The sequence below is a fragment of the Schistocerca gregaria genome, chromosome 4 (assembly GCF_023897955.1).
Source record: "Schistocerca gregaria isolate iqSchGreg1 chromosome 4, iqSchGreg1.2, whole genome shotgun sequence".
NCBI classification, from domain to species: Eukaryota; Metazoa; Arthropoda; class Insecta; order Orthoptera; family Acrididae; genus Schistocerca; species Schistocerca gregaria.
Window position 1 is genome coordinate 243,743,122 of NC_064923.1, and position 24,392 is coordinate 243,767,513.

The 24,392-nt window shown below is 42.3% G+C and overlaps 1 protein-coding gene across 2 annotated transcripts in view; it reads left to right on the plus strand.

The window, feature by feature from the left end:
* Positions 1-326: 326 nt before the first annotated feature.
* Positions 327-24,392, plus strand: part of LOC126267407 (uncharacterized) — a 131,503-nt gene continuing 107,437 nt past the window's right edge. The window contains exon 1 of one of the 2 annotated variants that reach the window (XM_049972634.1): positions 327-506. In XM_049972634.1, the coding sequence (XP_049828591.1) occupies positions 501-506 (6 nt within the window). In that variant the 5' untranslated portion in view covers positions 327-500. The remainder of the gene's footprint in view (positions 507-24,392) is intronic. The other variant, XM_049972635.1, reaches the window with a different exon arrangement.

Sequence of the window (24,392 nt, forward strand, 5' to 3'; positions counted from 1 at the left end):
GGAGAGAATGAGATTGCCTGCTGCTAATATGATCGAAGTCGATATTCGTTGAACTATTTAGGGAACGCTGTTAGAACCTAAATGCAGGTGAGTGGCAAGGAACTGTATCTCACCCACGCAGGATACGGGCCCAGTGACTACCACCTGCGCCACCTGGGTCGGATTTTTAACGGCGATACCAGGTTAGGGGAGACCCTGCTCACGCAGCGTTCCAGTGCGTGTTACAACAGCGCCCACGCACAGCAAGTAGTTGCCTGGTTGACCACCAGGGGCGTCCTAGCCGGGAGACGCGTCCCACGCCGCGCGAGGATGCGGGCCGATGCTTCAGTAGGCGCCCAGCCGTCAGGGCGGTAACATCCTGTGTTCTGTCTGTGGTGCCCGCCGGTCGGTGCGTCGGACTCTGCTGCCTGTGCCACACAGTGTATGCCGGGCTCCCCCACCGGTCTGCGTATGCGAGTGGGATCCGCATGCGGCGACCTGAGCTAGTGGTGGAATGACATATGAAGGTGAGGATCAAGTAGCTGTTGCCCGGGGCGGGTGCAACATTTGTTTTTCTCATATGCTAGATTAAGAACCATTTTGTTGAAAGTGTTGAGGAGAAGCAGTTCCTCTATCATACTTTTTTTGAAAGAAAGGTTGTGCTAAATACACAATTTGTTATAATTGGCTACACCATCCACATGAATCTGAAAACAAAAAAATATTTGCAACCGTTGTAACGTTATCGAATGTTAGTCCTTTCAGAAGTGTTTATAAAACTCCTTTCCCGTCTGGAATGTTATACCGTAAAATCATACTCCAGCGTCTGATTTATCTCGATCAATGCTCGTAGCTAATGTGGTGTGGCGATGCGCTGTACTGCTGGATCTCTATCGGGAGATGAAAGTGAAAACGGTCGCCGCACAGGATGTTTTCGTTAATTAATATTACTGTGGTAGTTTAGTTATTTACTATCTTGAAGCTATAAGCACTGTGTATATACCAACATTCAATGTTACGTCTCTGCGAAATTATTTTGTTGACGTCATTTGAAGCAACAGAATTGCTAGAAACTCTATGAGATATTAGACGAATTCCAATATCTTAAAAAGAAAACCAGCTGCAATGCTATGTTACTTAGTTGTAACAAAAATTTTGTTATGCAGCAAGCACGTGTTTTGCAGAAGCGGAACCAAAGAATCCAGCAACGTGCTAAATCGAAATTGTCATAACAACAGGATACTGGAATAATTTCTTATAGTATATATATATATATATATATATATATATATATATATATATATATACCGACTCTGACTGTTAACGATATTCCTGTTATAGGAGCCAGCTCTTTGAGGTTTCGAAAGAAACTGTAAATTCCTACTAAAATTTTGCTAAAAACGAATGCTGTTATTTTGCGTTGTACGACACTTGCTTTGTTTTCAGGCTTGTCAAGAAACTAAATGAAGTAGTTATTGACACTGCAAGCGTGATAGTAATTTCGGTTCCAGTTCTTTAATTTTATGCGTAATAATATAATAGTCTGTGTATTTCCCTTTTTTACGAATAAATTCTTAGGCCGGTATGTAATGGAGTTATTTCTCCGCTTGTATAACATCTCTCTGTCACGTTTCCATCCTCTTAGGAAAATACTAAATTATAAAACTATCGACAGCCCATGATGTATGGTGTTTCATTTGGCAGTCGGTAATTCAGTAACTTGTTTACTTACATACGGAAAAAATTTTCAAGCCACCTGCAACATGACGTAGTTAGGACTTAATGTATTGCGATGTGAAAGCTCTCTCCTCTAAGCTCTGCATTTTTCTCTGAGAATCTCCATCGCAAGACAATGTGCTAGTAGGTGTTCTCTTTTTAGTGTCTCACTGCTTATCAAAAATCGATATTTTGTATTGTTACCTATTCGGAGCACATAAACTGATGAACGAAATGTCATGTGGAATGAACTGGGCAGTGTTGAAGCGTGGCAGAAACGGATGAGTTGCCCTTAAATTTTACTGGGTGTAGGCAGTATTTGGCGACAGTAAACGATAAAACAATATACTCCAAATTAAACACAACTGCTGTCTCAGTCACTGTCTATTAGTTACTACAGTCTTCTGTTTTTTCCCCCCTTTATTGTATTTCGATTCCCCCCAAAGGGGGCGGGCTGGCAGCAGCTTAATACGCCGCTCTTCAGCCTACAGAATTTTTTAAAAAACAAGAAACATTAAAAACAGACTTTAAAACGGTGCCGTAAAGTGTAAAAAGGCGGAAAATTATGGAAAGTTGAAACATAAAAGAAACGATGGGCGATGATGATATAATACACAGGAAACAGACAGGGAAAACAGTGGACAGACAATTAAAAAACACGGCGACAGTCTGGATTCTGTTCGCAAGTGATATAAATATCACACCCTGCGACAGCATGATACCTGTTCGCAACACTTCGGAAAAGACGCACAACACTTAACAATCACTGGGAACACTGCACTAAAAAGTCGGCACGAACGTGACGCACCACAGCCAAGGGAAATGGGGCGGGGGGAAACAGCCCTCTGATAGCGGCGACGTGTTTATTGAAACACAGGCTACAATGAAATTTGGATACCAATGGTGAGGAAAGTGAAGTGATCGATGAGAAACTTGCGTTACTGTCGAGCTACTTCCGGTAACTGCTTCTTCGGGGAATAAGAATATGTGAATGGGAGTCTTAACGTGTTTTTCCAGTGGGAATGGGTTGACTGCGTGTTCAGATCTGTAGGCGACTTTTGAGTGCGGCCAGCGGAGCCGAAACCCATCATTAGAGCGTGCGCTGACCACGTAGTTCCCGACCTCTCCGCCGATCGGGAAGTGGCGCTCTTGACCGCTCAGCTGTTAGCGGGGCTGCTCGCGGGCAGAGGATGCAGCGCAGATCTGACAACGAATTTCTAAACAGGGCACGTATTCTAGTTTGGCTCTACATCTATAGCTAAACTTTACAAATTAAAAGTGCGTGGCACAGGGTACGTCCCATTGAAACAGTTTTTTTTTTCGGTTTTCTCCCTTCTCATTCATGTGCGGAGCCTGGGAAAAATGACTGTTTAAGTATCTCCGCGCGCGCCGTGATACGTTTAATCTTGTCTTAGCGATCCCTGTGGGAGCGGTATGTAGGGGTGTATATATTCTTAGATTCTACAGGTAAAGTTGGTTCTAAAACCTTTCTAAGTAGGTTTCCGCGGAATAGTTTTCTTCTTTACGCTAGCGTCTGCTAATTCACTTCTTTCAGCACCTCTGTTACACTCTTCTTTTTAATAGACTGGTGCTGTCCTTTATATTCTTTCAATTCTATTTGGTACAGGTCCCACACACTTGGGTAATACTTCTGAATGGTTCGTACGAATGTTTTAGTACTTCAGGATGGTTCGTACGGATGTTTCGTTTGCCATGTTCTTTGCAGACATATTGCGTTTCGCTGGTGTTCTACCTATGAACCGCTGTCTCACACTTGTTTGACGTACGACTGAGGCTACAGGCTACCTGATCGTTCCATTTCAAGTCGCTTCAAACTGTTACATCTAGGTACTTGTATGAAATGACCGACTCCAATTGTGACGCATTGTATTATAGTGTAGGATAATATGTCGCATCGTTTTGTGAAGTGGACAGTTTTACATTTCTGAACATGTACAGCAAGCTACCAATATTTTCTCCCCTTGGAAATCTTCTCAAGATCTGACTGTATATCTGTGCAACTTCTTTTAGACAGTACTTCATTTTCCGAAAAAAATTATGTTAATATTGGCCAAGGATTCATTAATATACAACACGAAAAGCGACACCCTTTCCTGGGGCACATCCGAAGTTACCCGTATATCTGATGTTGATTCTCCATCTAGTGAAACTTGCTGTGTTCTTCCTACCACTGAACCCTCAGTGCAAATTTCGTCTGATACGTCAGACGATCGTACTTTTGATAATAAACGTAGATAAGGTACTGGATCAAATGCGTTTCAAAAATATAGGACTAATACATCTACCTTATTGTACCTTGACCCGTGGATTTCGGTATGTCATCTGAGGAAAGTGTGAGTTGGGTTTAACGTGCCCGATGTTTCCGGAATCTAATGGGCATGAAGAAGTCATCCTGTTCGAGATAACTCATTAAGTCTGAATTCAATACAGCAAATAAATGTCAAGGTCATTGGACTGCAGTTTCGTGGATCACGTATGTACCGTTGATGTAGACGGTTGCGACTTGTGCTTTATTCCAGCTACTGGACACGGTTTTCTGTTCGAGGGATCCACGAATATTACGGTTAAAAGAGGAGCTAACGCAGGCGCAAATTGAGAATCGAATCTGTCAGGGATTCCATTGGCCTAATTAGCTTTTTTTCAGTTTTAACGATTTCAGCTGTTTCTCAACACCACTGACACTAATATCTGTACCATTCATATTTTTAGTGGCACGAGAATCAAACTGAAGAAAGACTCCTGGCTTTTCCGTAGTAAAGAAATCGGAGTTAAGCATTCTAATTTTGTTTTCTTCACAACTTTATAAACAATTTCTATCCGGTACTACTGTACGTTGTGGTAATTAATTTAATGTTGTGTCATTTACTGTAGGATCCCCCTAAACGTCGGTTTCTCTGTCGTTTGTCATGAAACTGTCCCTAAAGTGTCCATTTTGATGTCCAGTTAGACGATCTACATGCCAGGGTTTAGTAATATGCTGCCTCAAGGAAAAAATTCGAGGTTCCATTCATATACTCCACTATCTTCAACCTCTATAGTTTGAAGGGAAGGTCAGCCCACAGTTTTCCAGTATTGTCGGATGTTGTAGAATTGTCCAGTTGGAAACACATAGATGTGCAACGCGTCAATGTAAATTCTTGGAACCAATTGCTACATACGACTAATACATATGATAATTTTGTTTTTCCAGATATGGCAACGTGTGATCATTACCGGCTACAATAGTTGTTCTTGTTTGTTATGCCGGTATTAAAATACTGGAATTTCTTGCCATCACACCACGTAAGAAATTAAAACGTTTTACTGTCAGTCTTCAACTTACTGATATGGTATAAAGTCACCAGTTCGGACAAGTAACTACCGTCTTCAGATCGCTGTTAAGTTCAAGTGTTAAAGCACACTGCGACGTGCAAACGTTAATACAAACTAACGTCGTGTATTAACGGAGGTCTGAAGACGATCATCACTTAGCGAAACTGATAGATGGTTCAGATGGCTCTGAGCACTATGGGACTTAACACCTGAGGTCATCACTCCCCTAGAACTTAGAACCTAACTAACGTAAGGACATCACACACATCCATACCCGAGGCAGGATTCGAAGCTGCGGCCGTAGTGGTCTCGCGGTTGCAGACTGAAGCGCTTAGCCACAACGGCCGGCAGCGAAATTGATAAAACCACACAGGCATTCTGCGGTCGACCGTAGTGATCGAAGTTTGAAAGTTACTGTCGTTATTTGGCATCGCCTTTGCTGTTCATTTTACTGCAAATCATAAAAGCAGTTGAATAAAAATACATGCAAGTTAGGATTATAGTCATTATGTTAACGTATACATTAACAGTGCACTTTGTTATTCAGAAACATCAACAACCGCACATGCTGTTAAGAATACGGTGTCGAAGAAAGAGTTCTGTGAATGATGATTATATTCCTAACCTACGTAAATTTTTATTCAACAGTAATTATGATTTGCGGCAAAACAGACGGCTACATACCGATGAACGTATACAGTCACGGAAACATTCGTGAGAAATAGTGGTAAAAAAGGATGTAGTACTTTTCTGAAGGGAGAAAACTCAAAATATGAAACAGCAGTTCGTACCTGCAGGAAAGAATGCTGAAAGCGACAGTTCCTCATTAAATATGTAAAAATAATATTTGACCAAATGCTTGTTACTATTAGCCCAGTGCGTTCCAAACTACTACGTGCTTGCCTCCAAAATACATGTTTACAGTTGTGTCTAGTGAAACGTGAATAACAGTCACCCGCTGTTTATAGACTTTGTTCACAACGGATGAAGTGGCAATTTATAAACACATGTTAATCTTCTTAGCCGCATGACATTTAAAGATATACTGGTAATCTTACCATAGATTTAAGATTCTAAGCATATTATTTGTTTGTGTCCACACACTTGTGAGTTGATATGGCAGTTACATTAGAATGTGGTTTAGCTCGTGCAGTAGAATGCTTGTTATCTTCACGTAATGGATATTAACTGAATGAATTATATTCAGGAAAAAAGAACTTGCAGCTCAGAATAACAGTGTTGCAACATCGAAACTTCCCTTCAGCAAAAGCATTGTTTATGATGCAGTGTAATAAAACATTATAGTAACTAAAGCCGACCACTACCCGATGGAATCTTGGGAGCGTCCTATTATATGTGGCGTGATATCGTCTTCCTTCGACCACTGAATTGACCTACAAATACTCAGTTGTAGGAGTATCTTTAAATTAATATCGACTACTAATCGCTGGGCAGCTTACCATGCATCGCGTTGGAAGATCATTGGTAGAAGTGAAATAAGTGCGAACTGGGGACTGAATCATATTTTTGAATTTTTTATATGCACTTAGCCACCTAGCCAGACTATGTTGTTTCGCGTAGTATGCACGTACAGTTTGTTAGAAGAGACAGAACAGATCTCCAGTCAGCTGTTTTCGAAGAGTTAGAAACAGTGAAATCGTGTGGTGTACAGCCGACACCGCACGTGACTTCCTTAACTGCTAAGTAAATGACGTTTCATGATACGCTCCAGTTCTTGCTAACCTAGCGCAGATTTGTGCAGGAGCCTCTGAAAACTAAAAACACTGTGTTCAGTGCACATGATCTTCAAGATGTGAAGATAAAAACACGATGTTCAGTAGTACATGAGTTTCAAGATACTAATGTTTCGTACAACACGTAAAACCGGAAACATGTACATCCAAACAATGTTGTCTCTGACCGCTACAGAAAGATAAGTCAGTTCGACGACGAAAGTGTGGTTTTGGTTAAGAATGTTTACTCGATGTACCACATCGTCAGTGCTTGTTTTTGTGTTTAACGTACATATCATAACAGTCACACATACTTTTCCAGTGAAAGGCACAATCTAAAATTAAACTTCAGTACTTTTATCATTTTCAAATATGTCAAATGTGTGTGAATTCCTACTGCACCAAACTACTTTGGTCATCGGTCCCTAGACTTACACACTACTTAAACTAAATTATGCTAAGAACAACACACGCACCCATGCCCGAGGGAGGACTCGAACCTCCGGCGGGAGGGGATTTTCATTTGCACTCACCCACACCGCTCTCAAAGAAGACACTTACAAGAAAAGATGTTGAGTGTTGCTACTTCATACGGGTATGAAGCACTTCAGCCGCAAACGTATGTTAAATAAGCAAGACATTAACCATAAGAAATACTGTGTATACATACCATGTCGAGCGAGGTGGCGCAGTGCTTAGACACTGGACTCGCATTCGGGAGGACGACGGTTCAATCCCGCGTCCGGCCATCCTCATTTGGGTTTTCCGTGATTTCCCTAAATCACTCCAGGCAAATGCCGGGATGGTTCCTCTGAAAGAGCACGGCCGACGTCCTTCCCCATCCTTCCCTAATCCGATGAGACCGATGACCAAGCTGTCTGGTCTCCTTCCCCAAAAACAACCAACCAACAACAACATACCATGTCAGACTGGCGACCGCAGGCTACAGAAAGCGCCATATTAACTTGAGGAACACCGAAGCAATGCATCTCTGTGTAAAGGAATAAGGATGATTAAAGTGTTGCGTGACATGTGGAAGAGTGTCAAAGTATGTGTGAAAAATTTTAACTGGCAGATAAACGAAAGGAAAATATATGCCAGATATGTCCACGAAACGTAATTAAATAATTTCAAGAACTGCTTTTCAGGGGGAATGTATGAATAACTTTTAGCTACCTATATAATGCTTCCAGGGTGACAGTAATAATGATACATGAAACCGTTGACTTACGAGGAATCATTCTCCATTTATCTGTTTGAAAAATGGGAAGGAAACATAATTTACTCAGCATTTCAGCTGAAAGCTGTTCTGTTATTCAGATTCAGTAGCTAGAACGTATATATACGTGAAATATCAGGTGATTTCGAGAGTTTGATCATAGATAGTTCAGAGTCGAACGCATCGACAGCTGACAGGTACTACTCCACATTTAAGGTAGTACTGTTCTGTTTATTTTTTATATTCATCTGCCGTGCCCAACATTCTTGGTAGCTTATGCTCTGCTTTTTGAGAATTTTGTCTTTGGTAAGGAACGTTCATGCTACGTAAATATGATTTTAAAGCGTGGTGACGCATCTTGTTTGGCGGTGGATTTCTTAGCTGACTGTGAACGGAATTCACCTGACTTCAATCATAAACAACAACGCTTTCTCTCCTTTACGCCTGAGAAAAATAATTTAGACGGCACCACAGCTAGATCAATAGTTCCTGATATACAGAGCGCTTGCGTGTGATATAATGGTGTGGAGCATTATATCGAACTATTCATCGGACTTAAGACCGTGGCAGCAGGCAGAAGAACCAAAGTACATACATTTTACTCGGTAGTTGGTATGTGAGGAATATTTGTTTAGGAATTGCTTGCTATGTGTGGACCTTTGTTAGACAGATTCTCTAGGTCGTAGACTAGAAGCTCCTCGGTCCTAGATTATCTCTACATGCTTCATTTCCAAATATTTTCTTGACAATTATCTCTTAACCGAGAGAGAGAATTACAAGATTCACATTTTCAGCTAGCTGTTTTTCTCACCTGTACATGGGATCTGCAAGTACTATTTAATTTATAGCCTCATAGCCCTTCGTACTTCGAACGAAATTTTCGTATGTGTCTTTGAAGCTCATCTTAATTGGCGGTGGTTTTGTATCAAATAGGAGACATTATGGTCGAATTCAGTTGTGTTTAATAAAAAAAGAAAACATCGTGACCTTAAGGAACTCAAAAAAAGTGAGTACGTTCCAGTAATTTTAACAGCCGAAATATATGTGCGCAGCAAGTCAGAAACATAGTTCTGGAAGTGGACAAGTATCATAGAAGCATGCTTTGCGGTATTCATGGCGGGTTCTAGGCCGACTTTGACGAACGCACAGAAACATTTAACAGAACGGCGTCTTCTGATACAGAAGATCTTCAGTTTTTTTCTTCTTGCAACAATATGTTACTTCACTCTTTTTGAGATGGTATTACCACATGTTCGCTTAATTAAAACTGTAAACCAGCTCCAAACTGTGGTGTAATTTCTTTTCAGTGTCGTTATCCGCGCATTCTAGCACTTTTTATCACTCCTTGAACGTCTCCAAAAGGAGTTGTGTCGGGACGGATTCGCGGCGAAACGATCTCCGAAGTGCAGTTAATTGCCGACCGAACCATATTTGGCTCAAGGTGTGTGTAATTAGCGAAGCGACTATAAGGAGATGAAAAGTCCCCCGTAATTAGTTTTTAGGAGTCGCTTCGGTATGCCGTCAGCACTGCACAGCACGCGGTCCTGGGATAAGAGCTTGGTTTCGGTGGGGGGGGGGGGGAGGAGTGGTGAGGAGGGGGGGGGGGACTGTCTTCGCAATCAGCTACCATGACGGCACCAAAAATCGACGAGAGGCCGCATCATCGCTGCCGGACGCTCCGTCTTTATTTACCCCTTCCTCGCGGCGCGCATTTTTGTTCGCTTTTCCTCGCCCTCCGCGGGGATTATTATTCACTTCGTCACGACGGCCGGCCGGTCGCTGATTAACGCGCTCTGTCCGACTCGGCGCGACGGAGCAGGCCGCGCCAGTCAGCTGTCAGCCGCCCGGCGCGAGCGATCGCTTATCGCGCACTGCGCATGCGCCGACTGCCACGCGGCGTGAAATACCGATTAACTCTGTACCCGCGGCCGTTTCGTCGGCTCCCGGGCCACCAGTGCGCTCGGCCATTACCTGTCACTGTCGTTATCTGCCACCGCACGACGAGGCGTTAAAACACCGCAGGTATAATTTCAACTAGTGTCTCCACATAAACGATTGACCCGTGGTAACAGAAGCACGAAGTCCTCTCATATTTTGCCAAACGTAACTGATACTACAGTAACGATTGTTGGTTATCTATGGGTACTCCAGCACGTGGAGCATTACATTTTCGCCCTGGACTCTCCGGGTTCAATCCCAGATATGGACGGGAATTTTTCGTTTCCGTGTTTCAGTCCCTTCAGAAAGGGTCCAGGTCCTCACAGTCTACTGTCAAACTAGTACCGGGAATGCTTCCCGGTTGTAAGAGGCTCCCGCATCGATGGGGCTGCCATCCTCCCCACCTACCGCCAAGGTGAAAATACAGGGTGTATCACAAAGCATTCCGATTTGGCACGTCTATATTTCTGAAACTAATAAACATATACAATGAATTTCGCTTTTTGAGGAACGAGAAATTCAAAAAGTTTTTTTTTTCAGACCCTTCCATAGGTGAAACTTCCTGGCAGATTAAAACTGTGTGCCGGACCGAGACTCGAACTCGGCACCTTTGCCTTTCGCGGTCAAGTGCTCTACCAACTGAGCTAGCCAAGCACGACTAACTTCACGTCCTCACAGCTATACTTCTGCCAGTACCTCGTCTCCTACTTCCCAATCTTTACAGAAGCTTTCCTCCGAACCTTGCAGAACTAGCACTCCTGAAAGAAAGGATATTGCGGAGACATGGCTTAGCCACAGCCTAGGGGATGTTTCCAGAATGACATTTTCACTCTGCAGCGGAGTGTGCGCTGATATGACACTTCCTGGCAGATTACAACTGTGTGCCGGAGCGAGACTCGAACCCGGAACCTTTGCCTTTCGCGGGCAAGTGCTCAAGTGGTAGAGCACTTGACCGCGAAAGGCAAAGGTTCCGGATTCGAGTCTCGGTCCGGCACACAGTTTTAATCTGCCAGGAAGTTTCATATCAGCGCACACTCCGCTGCAGAGTGAAAATGTCATTCGTTCCGTAGGTGTTTAGTATTCCCCATTGAGATGAACGGCATATTCAATGGGGTATTCAAAAATGTTCCCGCACTGCAGCGAGCATGTCTTGAGTTACAGCTTCATGTTCTGTTGTGCGATATATCAGTTCATTCATTGTTGTTGGTAACGTAGGCACATAAACACGTTCTCCAGGGTTGTAAAGAGGTCCGTTGACCTTGGAGGCCAGTAATGTAAGGCTGAATCATTTGGTCCACTGCGACCGTCCCTCATCCAGTAATCCTTTGATTTAAAAATCCCTGCACTTGCAGATACCAATGAGCCCCATACTGTTGGTGAATGAAGTCATTCGAATCCAGTTCTCAAGCATATCGATATATGTGCTTGCACCTGTAACAGTTTTCTTAGCAAAGTAAAACGGAACATACAACTTTTCCAGTGAAACTGCGTAGAACACATTACATTTTGGTCTGTCCCTCTCACGTTGTACAACTTCACGTGCTTGTTCGTACCCCATATTCTCACAATTATGACGGTTCACCTTTCCATCTAAATGTAATGTTGCCTCGTCACCAGACACTAAGCGTGGAAGAAAACTGCCATCCTCCATCTTGACAAGAACGAAATTACAGAACTCCACAAGTAGTCGTTTTTCACCTTCACGAAGAGCTTTCAGTAGCAGATTTTTTATGGTTTCATGTGTAAACGTCCACGCAACACGATCCAGATGGATATCGGGGGGCAAGTTGAGCTGTCGAGGTGCACAGCGAACGGATTTCTGCCGACTCCTTGTGAAACTATGTCTGTGTCAGACACTCGGGGACGGTCCGGCGATTTGCCTTTACACAAACAACCTGTTTCTCGGAATTTTGCATGCCCTCGTCTAATGCTCTGTGCCGTAGGAAAACACGAAACGCTTTCTGTTTTCCCGACACCATTTGTACTCGAGCTGAAGTGGACGCACGCTGCTGCTACCTAGCGGGAACCATGTAAACCTCAAAACATGCCCTTTCCAACAGTACGTTATTCACACACGTATTTTTTTTTAAAAAAAGAAAAATCACAATAGTTATGTTTTTAAAATTGGATGATTCTTTTGTTACACCGTGTGTACTGCACTTTACCAGCAGGAAGGCCAACAGGCTGATCACGAGCTTGTTCCACATACGTTACTTTTACTTTAATTATGTATGTCTGTGTGTAATTGAATGGTTTGGTCTTAATTTATTGTGGTATCTTCATGGTTTGAAATACTGAACAACTGTTACATGCATCCTTAATGGCAACATTTTTAATTCGCGTGTTGTGCCATTATTGCTCAGTACATGTATTTTATTTCTTACAGTAAGTTATTACGTTTGTTTTACATTGCTGCAAACTATGAATAATATTTATGTTTGTGTAAGATCGAGAGTTAAGCGAACAGTTAAATAATCACCAGTGCAAACGAACATCCACTATTGCGGTGTAATCCCACATGGCACTTGTATTGGAAACTCACCCCAGCGCCTCACATTACAGAATGTCTACCGGTCATCTTACATACCCATTATAAAACAAGAACGTTCGCAAACTTTTTTTCTGTTGCTGCCGTCCGCTACCGAAACAAGCTACCCTGTACGTTTAAACGCCGTGTTGCGTTTAAGTAAAAGGTGAAGCAATCCCTTTTGTCAACCTCATAACTTGACCATAAAAAATTAACGTTTTTGGTCTGTTTGTCAAACAGCAAAGCAAATGCCACATTTTCTCTCAGTTACGCATCTTTGTCTTTTCATTCTTCAGTCATTCACGAAACTTCCTCCCACTCTCGGAATTACTTGTGTTCTGTCGAATTCATCATTGTCGTCCTTTCCCATCACATTTCTGAGGCCTGTTGCTACCAGTTCCCTCAGTTTAGACCTCTGTTATCTGCCAACATACTTTTCAGGAACGAATATAAACTACTATATCTTTTCTTACAGCATCTACTATACTACGTTGCAGTTGTTTCTAAGTGTAGTATGATATATTAAATGTAAGTGTATTTATGACATCTGTTTCGTTATGTACGTAATGCAGAGGGCGATGTTAAAAGTTGCTGAGAATTTTTCCGGGTTGTATGGCCGTCGTCCATGGAACTCTTCAATCCCTGATTCGGCCAGACTCAGCACAACCAGGAGCACCTCCAAAGATGTCCAACGTAGCCTTGGACGAAACGTCAGGGACTGAAGAGTTCCATGGACCACCCATACAACCCGGAAAAATTCTCAACAGTTGGAACATCCGGTCGTGAAAAACTTCATTGTGTGGTTCTGAAAAGTAATGCATCCGAATTTTTTGATGTGACAACTCTTAAAGCTTTCGAAATAAAGCAAACGTTATGAGCATTCTACATCTTTATTCTTAATGTCTGCACATTTGCAGCCTCTTGTCGCTAGAGGGCTCCGAATTGTAGCGTGTAACATGACTGTGTGTGACGTAACTATGTCGGCGCTTGAGGAACAGAGTGCTGTAATCGAGTTTCGAGTTCCGAGAGTCCGTACACACACGGCATCATCACCGTCAGCAGACTACAAATGAGCCCTGCGACATCTGCAACAATCCGACATCCAGGGTTCACTGTGATCGATTACTCTCCATACAGTCCCGGCTGTTTCCAAAACTTACAAAGAGCACTTTCGATGATTGTTGTTGTTGTTGTTTGGGGAGGGAGGCCAGACAGCGAGGTCATCGGTCTCATCGGATTAGGGAAGGAAGGGGAAGGAAGTCGCCCGTGCCCTTTGAAAGGAACCATCCCGGCATTTGCCTGGAGCGATTTAGGGAAATCACGGAAAACCTAAATCAGGATGGCCGGACGCGGGATTGAACCGTCGCCCTCCCGAATGCGAGTCCAGTGTCTAACCACTGCGCCACCTCGCTCGGTACACACTTTCGATGACTTCACTTTGATAGTGATAAACAAACTGGCTCTCGTTGGGAGAAATGTGTTCGTCGCTAGGGTGCCTGTGTATATAAATAAATTTGTGGACATGAAAAATAATGATGTAACTAACTTTTTTTCTGCCTTACGGCAGGTCATGTCATGGGGAAAGCCTCGTCAGAGAGGTCCACCGCATGAGCGTCTAGGGAAGTGATTCCAGTGGTGGTTTCCCATTACTTTCCACTGATGATGATGAAACGATAATGAGGACAACACAGCACCCAGTCCCTGAGCGGAGTAAATCTCCTGCCCAGCTGGGAATCGAACCCGGGCCCCTATGCGTGACAGACCGCCACGCTAACCACTCAGCTATCGGGTGGACAATAAAGATGTAGAATGTTAACAAAGTTTGTTTTATCTAAAACACTAAAGAGTTTTACATAAAGAGATCGGAGGCAATGCTTTTTAGAAGTTCCTCGCAAAAAGGTTAAATGACGTTAGATGTAAGAGATAGTCCTATCTTGCCAGGAAAGGTAACTTTACAAGTAAGGTGTGTGTGTGTGTATACGTATGTGTGTCTGTGTGTTGTAAGTGTTTTATTTTTCGTTATGTTTATCAATAATTTGTTGTTAACAATTATTTGGTCGTTCTTTGTTACTTGCTTTCTTCAATTAATAAAGCATATGTATTGAGCAAGGAGGTGCCAGGACTAGATTTGTTTGTAGCTTGTACGAACAGTGGCGCAATATGTGAACTTAAGGTGCTCTATTAAAGTGAGAATCTTCATATAGTTCAAGCTATTGAAGGAGCCCAAATAAATTAAGGCGAAGTGTGTCTGGACAGATGACAGTTTGTCCCAGGTAGCCTTACACATTTTAATGAAATCGTCATCAGAGTCATCCCGAACTTCTTGTACTTCTCTAATGTCTCTATAGTCTACTTTCACAGATATATTATTTTCTTTGGCTTCTTCGTCTTGGTATTTCTTTTTCTTTCTAAATAGCTGTGTTCTTTTTGTATAAATCTCTGTAGAGTCTGAGGAACAGATTTCAATGCTTTCTTCAGCACAGACTCTGCTACAGCATGTCCTCAGGATATTAAGTTAGGTTTTCAGGGAAGTCTGGCGAGACATTTTGCAAACAGGTGGCATAACTGGATGAGTGTAAATAGTTTTCACAAAACAGATTTCATTTTTCGGGAGATTTGGGATTATAGATAGATAGATAGATATAACCCGAAAATTATTTATGTAGGCCTAATATCACTAGCTGCCTAGGTAGATATACCAGCAGCATTAAAGACCCCACAACTGATATTCTCCTTCTTTATTGTTTACCAGAATTTGGAACGAAGTTGCTAGTGGATGCAAAATACTCGACACATTAAAACTTAGTACGGCCATAGTAGCTTTGAAATGCCGTTGAATGCGCCGTCTACACTCAGTTACCGCTGCAGCCATTCAAGGAGCCAATGAAAAGCTTTATTACCGATAAAATGTGACATACAGGATATTGCTTGTCAGAACACCACAATGCTGCCAGGTTTGCATTGAGATCGTCTTACTGTTCGATTCGTTTCATCTATGCAATTTGCATAAGATTAGCGTATCTCGGATGTAGATGGCTGTGGCAATAGGAGAGGTATATTGCGCGTCCTGAAGGTGTAAGACTTGCATTAAGAAAGGCGGTAACAGGGTCGACCGAATAGTGTAGGAATCCAGGTTGAAGTCTCGGTTTTATGATAGCACATGCTGACCACTGTCAGTAAATTACTAGCTCATGTCGATGGGATGCTGCACGCCTATTTAATGGTAAATGCATTAACTTCAAACACGTGGACGTTATATTACAGGCTTAGAGCAGTAAATGCAGTCGAGCATTTTTGATTACTGCTTCTCTTCGACGTGTCCTCTCCTTAAGCCTTCATATCCGCCCGTAGGCCTGGAACCTGGAAGAGGCGGATTAAACAAGATGTATGTCGACGAGTAGTTACGTTCCCTCGTGCCCTGCTCCACGAGGGGCAAATTACGCGTCCTGTACTCTTTGCCAGCTAACAGCAGTGTGCAGAACTGCGGAACTGTCGGACATAAATAAAACCCAACTCTGTAATCCCTAGGAAGTTAGCACACTAAGTCACAGGCCAACTCCGCGTAGTTAATTTAACGGGTCATAAATATTTGGACTGTGCTAGAGATTCTTGGCCTCCAGGAGGTAAATAAACTCACGAGAAATGTTGCTGCGGCACAAGAAGTGCAACTCCCTACCCAAAAGATTGGCCAGGAGGTCACTTTAACTCCTCCTGACTGCCAGGTGAAACTACTAAAATCACTGTTAAATAAGAAATTCGGTAATCGTAACATGGGAGCCAGAAGGATATTACATTGTTGTGCTTCATCATTTTTTTTTTTTTTGTAAGGAAGCATCAGCGGATACTTCTCTATCGTCGCTTATTCACTTGCAAACAACCAGTTAACGCCTCAACAAAATGGCTGAGCTCAACAACACAGTGCTTTACTAACGGTTGTTGCGTTGAAGATACTACTTGCTTACCGCCGTTCACATTCGTATCAGTTCACCCAGATGCTAACCTGTGACCCTTTAGTTAAACACTAAATGCTCACCGAGCGAGATGGCGCAGTGGTTAGCACACTGGACTCGCATTCGGGAGGACGACGGTTCAATACCGTCTCCAGCCATCCTGATGTAGGTTTTCCGTGATTTCCCTAAATCGTTTCAGGCAAATGCCGGGATGGTTCCTTTGAAAGGGCACGGTCGATTTCCTTCCCAATCCTTCCATAACCCGAGCTTGCGCTCCGTCTCTAATGATCTCGTTGTCGACGGGACGTTAAACACCACTAACCTAACCTAACTAAATGCTCATCATGCTTGAACTAGGCTTTACCAGAAGATAATTATCTCTGCACAGGATAGAGCAGCATGGAGAGCTGCATCAAACCAGTCTCTGGACTGAAGATCACAACAACAATAACACACATCAAAATATTACTAAATCTCAAGAAACCATTAAACACAGGGCGACAAACTTATTTTTCCTTGCCAGACAAGCAGAGTATAACGTCATATAACGACGTTTCCGGAGATTTTACGTAATAGTTTGAAATATGTGACTTATGTTTGCCGGCCACGTGATGTATAATGCACCGAAAACCTGAATTTCGCCTCGTTATAACTTCCATAACGATTACCGCCTTTTCATTAGTCAAAGAGGACAGCCACGTGTTAAATTAGTGGAGTCCGGCTTCTCAATATGAATCACCGCAGCGGCGCCTTTGGCAATGTCACTAATATTAAAATTAAACACCTCCACTTTTACCCGTCGGACGGCCAGTTAGATACTCGTCCAGTTAGCAACCACTTACTGTGAATATGAATCGACAGGCATGTTGCAACATAATCACAGTAAAATTCACACTGATCCTTGAAAGTTTATGTGTATTTAATCGAATTACGCACCACAATATTTTACACTTGGTTATTAATTTCGGTCTGTGACGACTCATTTCAAGACCAGAGCACAAAAAACAATTTTCCATTTTCTTAGGTCTTGAAGGCAGCCATCACAGACCGAAATTAATTATCTACTGTGAAATATTATGGTCTGTAACTGGAAAAATATGAAAAGATCAGATGGAGTACTCTTAGGAATAAAAAATTACCTTGTTGTTACGTAGGTAATGAAAAATTATCTAAAGCGATAAAATATTGCAGTACTATGATTTCCGTGACTTGCTATTGCTACTCGTAATTCGCTTTCATTTAAGATCGTGTATACAAACAAGGACTGTTGTAATTAGTGAAAATGACCACAGACTTCACTGCTGTTAATTGGAAGGTGATTTACCGTTGGAAGATAACAAGAAAAGAAGAGGAACTCTCTTTTTTGAAAATAGATCTTAGGTTAAGGACCACTAAAGTATATTTGAAGACACATCGATGAGAACTGGTGTTTGACATCGCTTAGAAATTAAAAAAAAATACATGTCCACTGGTTTTGGACATTTAACTCCATAAGCGAGTGAAATAGGGGATAAAATTTGTATGAAATTATTACATTATCAAACGTTTTCAAAGCTAAATCTATGAAAGTTTGTATTTGGCTTCTCTGTTAGAAATAAAAACAAAGACTGTTTCACTGTTTTCGGAAATTCAACCTCTATGGGGATGAAACGTTTTTTGAAAGTATGTTGCTATTAAGGCCATTTCCAATCTAGACCTACGAAAATTGGTATTTAGTTTCTCGGTCAGAAATGAAGGAATACATGTTGTAGAATTTTTGGAAATTGAACCCACATGGGGACGAAATAGTTGGTAAACTTTTTAAAAAAATTATTCGTTATTAAACAACCACTAAAGTATTTTTAAACTACACCCATGAAAACTTGTATTTCACCTCGGTTATAAGTTTAAAAAAATACGGGTTCACTGTTTTTGGAAATTCAATCCCATAAGCGAGTGGAACAGGGGATGAACAGTTGTATAAAATTATTTGATTATCAAAACATTTTCAAATCTAATTCTATGAAAATTTGTATTTAGCTGCTCTGCTAGAAATTAAGAGAAATGCATTTCACTGCTTTTGAAAATTCAATCCCTAAGGGAGTGAAACAGGAGACGAATATTTTTAATCAAATATTTCATTGTGTTATAAAAATTTTTGAAGCTAAATCTATGATGGTTTGGTATTACACTTCTCGATCAGATAAAAAGATATATGTGTTGGAGTATGAAAGTTTCTATAGAAATATCACCTCAAGAACGGAAAAGACATTATTAACAAAAATCTTAGACTCCAGCAACCAGGAATTGCTTTATAGTCAGAAATACATTCCTAAAAGGCCATGCTTGTATGGCCTTCGTTATCGTGAAAAGTTTAGAATGTGTTGTAGTTCGTAATCAATATAAGAATTCGATAAAAGAAAAACGAAAAAGACCTGTGCACTCCATATAGGCTACGTGAGCGAAGCAGCGGGCGCTAAGCCAGTAAAATAAATAACTGGCAAAGAAAATAGGCGTACATAAATACAATAGGCAACGCATGAAATCAAGTAATCGGTCAAAAGCGTCTCGAAGGACAACTCCAGTTTCACCGACCAAAGTGGCATTTTTCCACAGTGCATCTCCAGTTCCGTCAACGTCATCCCGGCCGGAACGCGCCCACGAATTCTCCAGCGGCGTCCACGCGAGCTCCAGTGGCGAGGGGAAATCGATAGCTCCGCAGCCGCCGGTTCGGTCTGAGGTCCTGCTCCGCGAAGCCACTAATCGAGGATTGAAGGGGGCGGTAACAACAGCTGCTGTGTCTCACCCTGCGCATTTCCCACCTTCTAGTTCATCACTGGTTCCCAAATTCCAGTACAGCTGTCATTGCCGGGGACTAAGAAACTCTTGCTGTAAACACCATCTGTAATACTGATATAAACAACCGTACTACACTGAAGCGCCCAACAAATTGGTATAGGCACGCATATTCAAATATAGAGATATGTAAACAGTCAAAATACGGCGCTGCCATCGCCAAAGCCTGTATCTGGCACAGTTAATACATCGGTTACTGCTGCTGCAATGCCAGGTTATCAACATTTAAGTGAGTTTGAACGAGGTACTATACTCGGCACGTGAGCGATGGGACACAGCATCTCTGAGGTAGCGACTGATGACATCAGATGAAGTGGGTATTTTCCAGTAAGACCATTTCACGAGTGTGCCGTGAATATTAGGAATCCGGCGAAACATCAAATCTCCGACATCGCTGCGGCCGGAAGAAGATCCTGCAAGAACGGGATCAATGACGACTGTAAAGAATCGTTCAATGTGACGGAAGTGCACTCCGATGAACTTCGGCAGTTCCAGCAGGACAATGCGACACCCCACACGTCCAGAATTGCCACAGAGTGATTCCAGGAACACTCTTCTGAGTTTAATCACTTCCACTGGCCACCAAATTTCCCAGACGAGAACATTATTGAGCCCCTCGTACTCTTACTGATTTATGGACACCCTGCAGGGTTCATGATGCCAATTCCCTCCAGCTTTACTTCAGATATTGGTCGAGTCCATGCCACGTCGTATTGCGGCACTTCTGCGTGCTCGCGGGAGCCCTACACGATATTAGGAAGGTGTAGCAGTTTCTTTGGGTCTCCAGTGTGTCTCGGCCATTCTTCAAATCGTATGGCAACCTTCTTTGGCGGTCAGAAGCTGTCACTATACCTCGATTCAAACAAGTTTGGCTCTTGCGGGAGGCATTCCTCCATTAATAATGCAGGAATTTCATATGGTGTTGGCCCACCCTTGGCCTTGATGACAACTTCCACTCTCGTTCAGTCAGATGCTGGAAGGTTTCTTGGGGAATGGCAGCCCTTTCTTGACGGAATGGTGCACTGAGGAGAGGGATCGGTGTCGGACGGTGAGGCCTGGCACAAAGTCGCCGTTCCAAAGCATCCCAAAGATGTTCTATAGGATTCAGGTCAGGACTCTGTGCACACCAGTCCATTACAGAAATGTTACTGTCGTGTAACTACTCCGCCACTGACCGTGCAATATGAACATGTGCTCGGCCGTGTTGAAAGATGCAATGGAATGGCGTAAGCTTCCACGATGATGCGGCGAGTAAATTTCTGTCAGGCGTATGGTATTCTGTACATGTTCCATCAATGAAGCACTTTAGTCTTCCAGAAAAGCGACAGCAGGCATTTGTTTCATCAACTGTGCTAGCACTGTCAGGTATACAGATTCAGTTCTCATTGATGAAACGCTACCAGACAATGAACTATTGTCTTTTCTGCTTCCGAGGTTAACATTAGCACCTTTCTCTTCAGTGCCGTATCCATCTCTCAACAATCTTTCGGTCGTCATTGTGTATGAACACAAACACGCAGAAACCGCAGCACAAGGCCCAGCAAGATGCTGCAGTTGTAAGTCACTGGACTCGTATTCTGGAAGGTGGGCGTTCAAATTCCTTGCCAACCAACCATATTTAGATTGACATTGACTTTCCTGAACTGCTCAGGGCGTATTCCGATACTGTACCTCCGAAAGGACACAACCAATTTCCTTCCCCATTAGTCGCTAACGATATCGTCGTCGATGAGACTTAAAAACTAAACTTCATTTTTTACAACATAAGAAGCTGTTGTAAATAAACCAGCAAGTACCCATCGTGTATATAATGGGTCTCAGTACAATCAGAGAATGAAATGAGTGACATGGATAAACAAAAGCCGAAAGGTTATGCTGAAATACGGAATTTTGCATCACACGTCCTCTTCCACTTACGAGTTTCAAAGATTACGGTTGTGAAATAGTTAAGAAGTAACGATTTAAGTATGAGGATCCCGTTGTTGTTTGAAGACAGCAGAACGAAACAGCCACTCCGTAATAATATTTGCACGGAACAAAAAAATTGCAATATTGCTTACTTGAATTACGCTGATTCATGAGCATAAATCTACTATAGAGGCTAACTGACGTAAATCGCGTGAGTTTTCAAGTGGTATATCATCGGTCTGTGTAACGTCTTCTGTTGTCTCACGTTGGCGTCTGTACATAATGCACATGACATAAGCACTCGCGCTAATCATTGTATTGAGCGTACTTCACAAACGTATACATATTTCTCAACGAATGATATGACCGCGCGAAGTACATATTTATACGCGTAAGTAAGGCCTCGAATTAGGCAAATGTTTCGTAAGCATTGTTTCGCTTTCTGGTGGCCCTTTTCGCTCAAATCTGTTCCATCGGAGTGGATTCCTCGCAGCGCGACACCTTGTGTATAATAAACGTTGACGCCCCGGCGTAGAGATGCAATCTCGGCGGAACGCAATCAGGAAGAGATGTTACGCTGCTTTTACGATCACCGCCCAATATTGGCTCCGTGTCCAATACTGATAACACGCAGCCGGTCGCCCGTCTGCTGGTGAGGCCGGTGGAGAACGGAAACTGTCGCTTCGGCTGGAGGGGATTACCTCAGAGGGAAACGAACCAAAGCGACCGAGTCGCATCAGAGTTCCTTAAAAATGGACTGTCTCTACTTTGATTACAAATTGTGGAACTAAATTTCTTTCAAGTCTACTTAACACATTGCCATTAGGTTTTTGTGACTTAATTCGTTAAGGCTTTTACGGTGGAACAGGAACTATAACAATAATCTGAACACGTTTGAATATTTGGTTGTTGGGCTCCATAAAGAATGTTTCAACCAGTCGCGGAAACATAATTTATTTATCTTGATGCAAATCGATTTCGACTGATATCAGTCATCGTCTGTGCATTTTTCTAACCGGTACGTGCCATAAGTAGATATACTGTCCTTGGCAGATTTCTATCATGAAGTCATAAGTAGAAGTACTGTCCTTGGCAGATTTCTATCATCAAGTCATGATAGAAATCTGCCATGGACAGTACTTCTACGTATGGGATGTATCGGCTAGAAAAATGCACCGATGATGACTGATATCAGTCGAAATCGATTTGCAACAAGATAAATAAATTATGTTTCCGCGACTGGTTGCTACATTCTTTATAACTTTTCATTTGAATTTGTTGAAGCCAAAAAACTGTTGTGGCTTGCGCTGTCATTAGCCTTTTTGTGTTAACGACGTATTCACAGATAAGTTTTTATCCTACTGCGAAATTTATGATCTACTTACATTCTCTTCGGCTTTTTTTTGAGTAAGAAACTAAGGAAGAGTTTTTGAGCTGAAAAAGTATTGTATATCATCAAACCGAAGAAAATACAGGGGAAACAGATAAAGTACAGAGTAAAAGGTTTCAGCTATACATTGTATTTAACGTTACGAATCTTCCTTTTAAAAATTTACAGTTCTCTCAAGAATGAACAATACTAGATTTAATGTCAAACTACAGTTATCGTTGTTTGCTCGTAAAAGGCATAAGGCTCGGAGAGCTCGTTATACAGGTAGTATTTTTATGATGGAACGTGTATACAATACGACCAGCCTGAACATAATTAATTTTCCATCCATATGTTCGTAACAGCGTACGTCATTCCTACCTAACACTGTCATAAGGTGTGCAGACATCGCGTCATCCGCTGAATCCACATTTATTTTCTGTGTCAATAAAGTGGATTGGGTGGTATATAATGAATTTCGAGATATGCTCCTGAAGCTGTATGAAGCAGAAAACAAAAAATTAAAATATTATTGTATAAAGGAACCTAAAATAATGAAACGGGAGAAAAAGTGACAAACGAAGTTGAGAGAGTAACAGGCGAAGAAGCCAGAAATGGTAATTAGAAGATGTGATAGGTAAGAGAGACATGCAGTACCTCACTTAGGAATAGAAAACCTGGATCCGTGAGTCCAGTAGAAAGGATAAACTTGGGCAGGGAAAGCTTCGTGTTTGTTAAATAATATCCAGCGAACTTAAATACAGTACATACTGTTTACAAGGATTACAACATTGGAAAGGATTGCCGTCGGCATAAAACCAGTCTTTTTGTTTCCTTCTGCATTTTCCCTAACAGCGTCAATGTGTCATTAGTGGAAAACTGCCCAGCCACAACTTCCCAATTCTTTTAATAATAATTCTGTAATCCGAAGCGTAACCCATTGTTCCCTTTGTCACAGAAGTGGTACCTATGAAATGTGTGTCTTGTTCTGACGGAATATACACTGGATTTTTGAGGTGGGGAAGGGAATCACAACAAAATTTTTAGAGACAAAATGCGGAAAACCACCTAAACACCAGACATGGTGGCCAGTATAGCAGGCCAACAGCTATTAATCTGCCACGTAGATTCATTTTGTCGCTCACCTCCTTGTTTGTCAAACGCGAGCCCGTTCTGTCGCCTGTATGAATACGTCAAAATAGCCAAAAAAACGAATGACAGAAAATGTAAAAAATAAATATATAAATAAATAAAAGACTAAGAACGTAATAGTGAGGAGACTGACAGAGCAATTTGATGAACACAGAGGGACTATTTGCCTAGACCAGCGACACACTTTCCACCTCCACTCTTTGTCGGACTTTCCCGGAACAGGGCATGAATGGGTTGCATTAGCACGAGGTATGCAACGAAGGAGGCTGGTGGCGAGATGAGACCAAAATTGCTGATTTGTAGCCATCGTGACATATTGTGCGAGATCCACTTACTGTCTCTAATGGACTACCCTGCGCCGACTAACCGCCGCGTCATCCTCTGGCAGTGGTGTCATTCAAATGTGAAATGGAAGATGTGAAGTCAGCGCTATGCTGGTTGTTCCGGATGCTGACAGCCTCCCAGAATCTGGAGCCGTTACGTCTCATCCAACTATCTTTGCACTTGGCAACACGAGGCAGAGTGCATGCGGCTCCAGTCCTTCCAATACCGAACATTCCATGGAAATAGTGGGAATTGAACTTTCGTCCTTCGCCGTTTCAAATCATACAAGAAGCGTCTAAGTTGTGGTGGTGGTGGTTAGTGTTTAACGTCCCGTCGACAACGAGGTCATTAGAGACGGAGCGCAAGCTCGGGTTAGGGAAGGATTGGGAAGGAAATCGGCCGTGCCCTT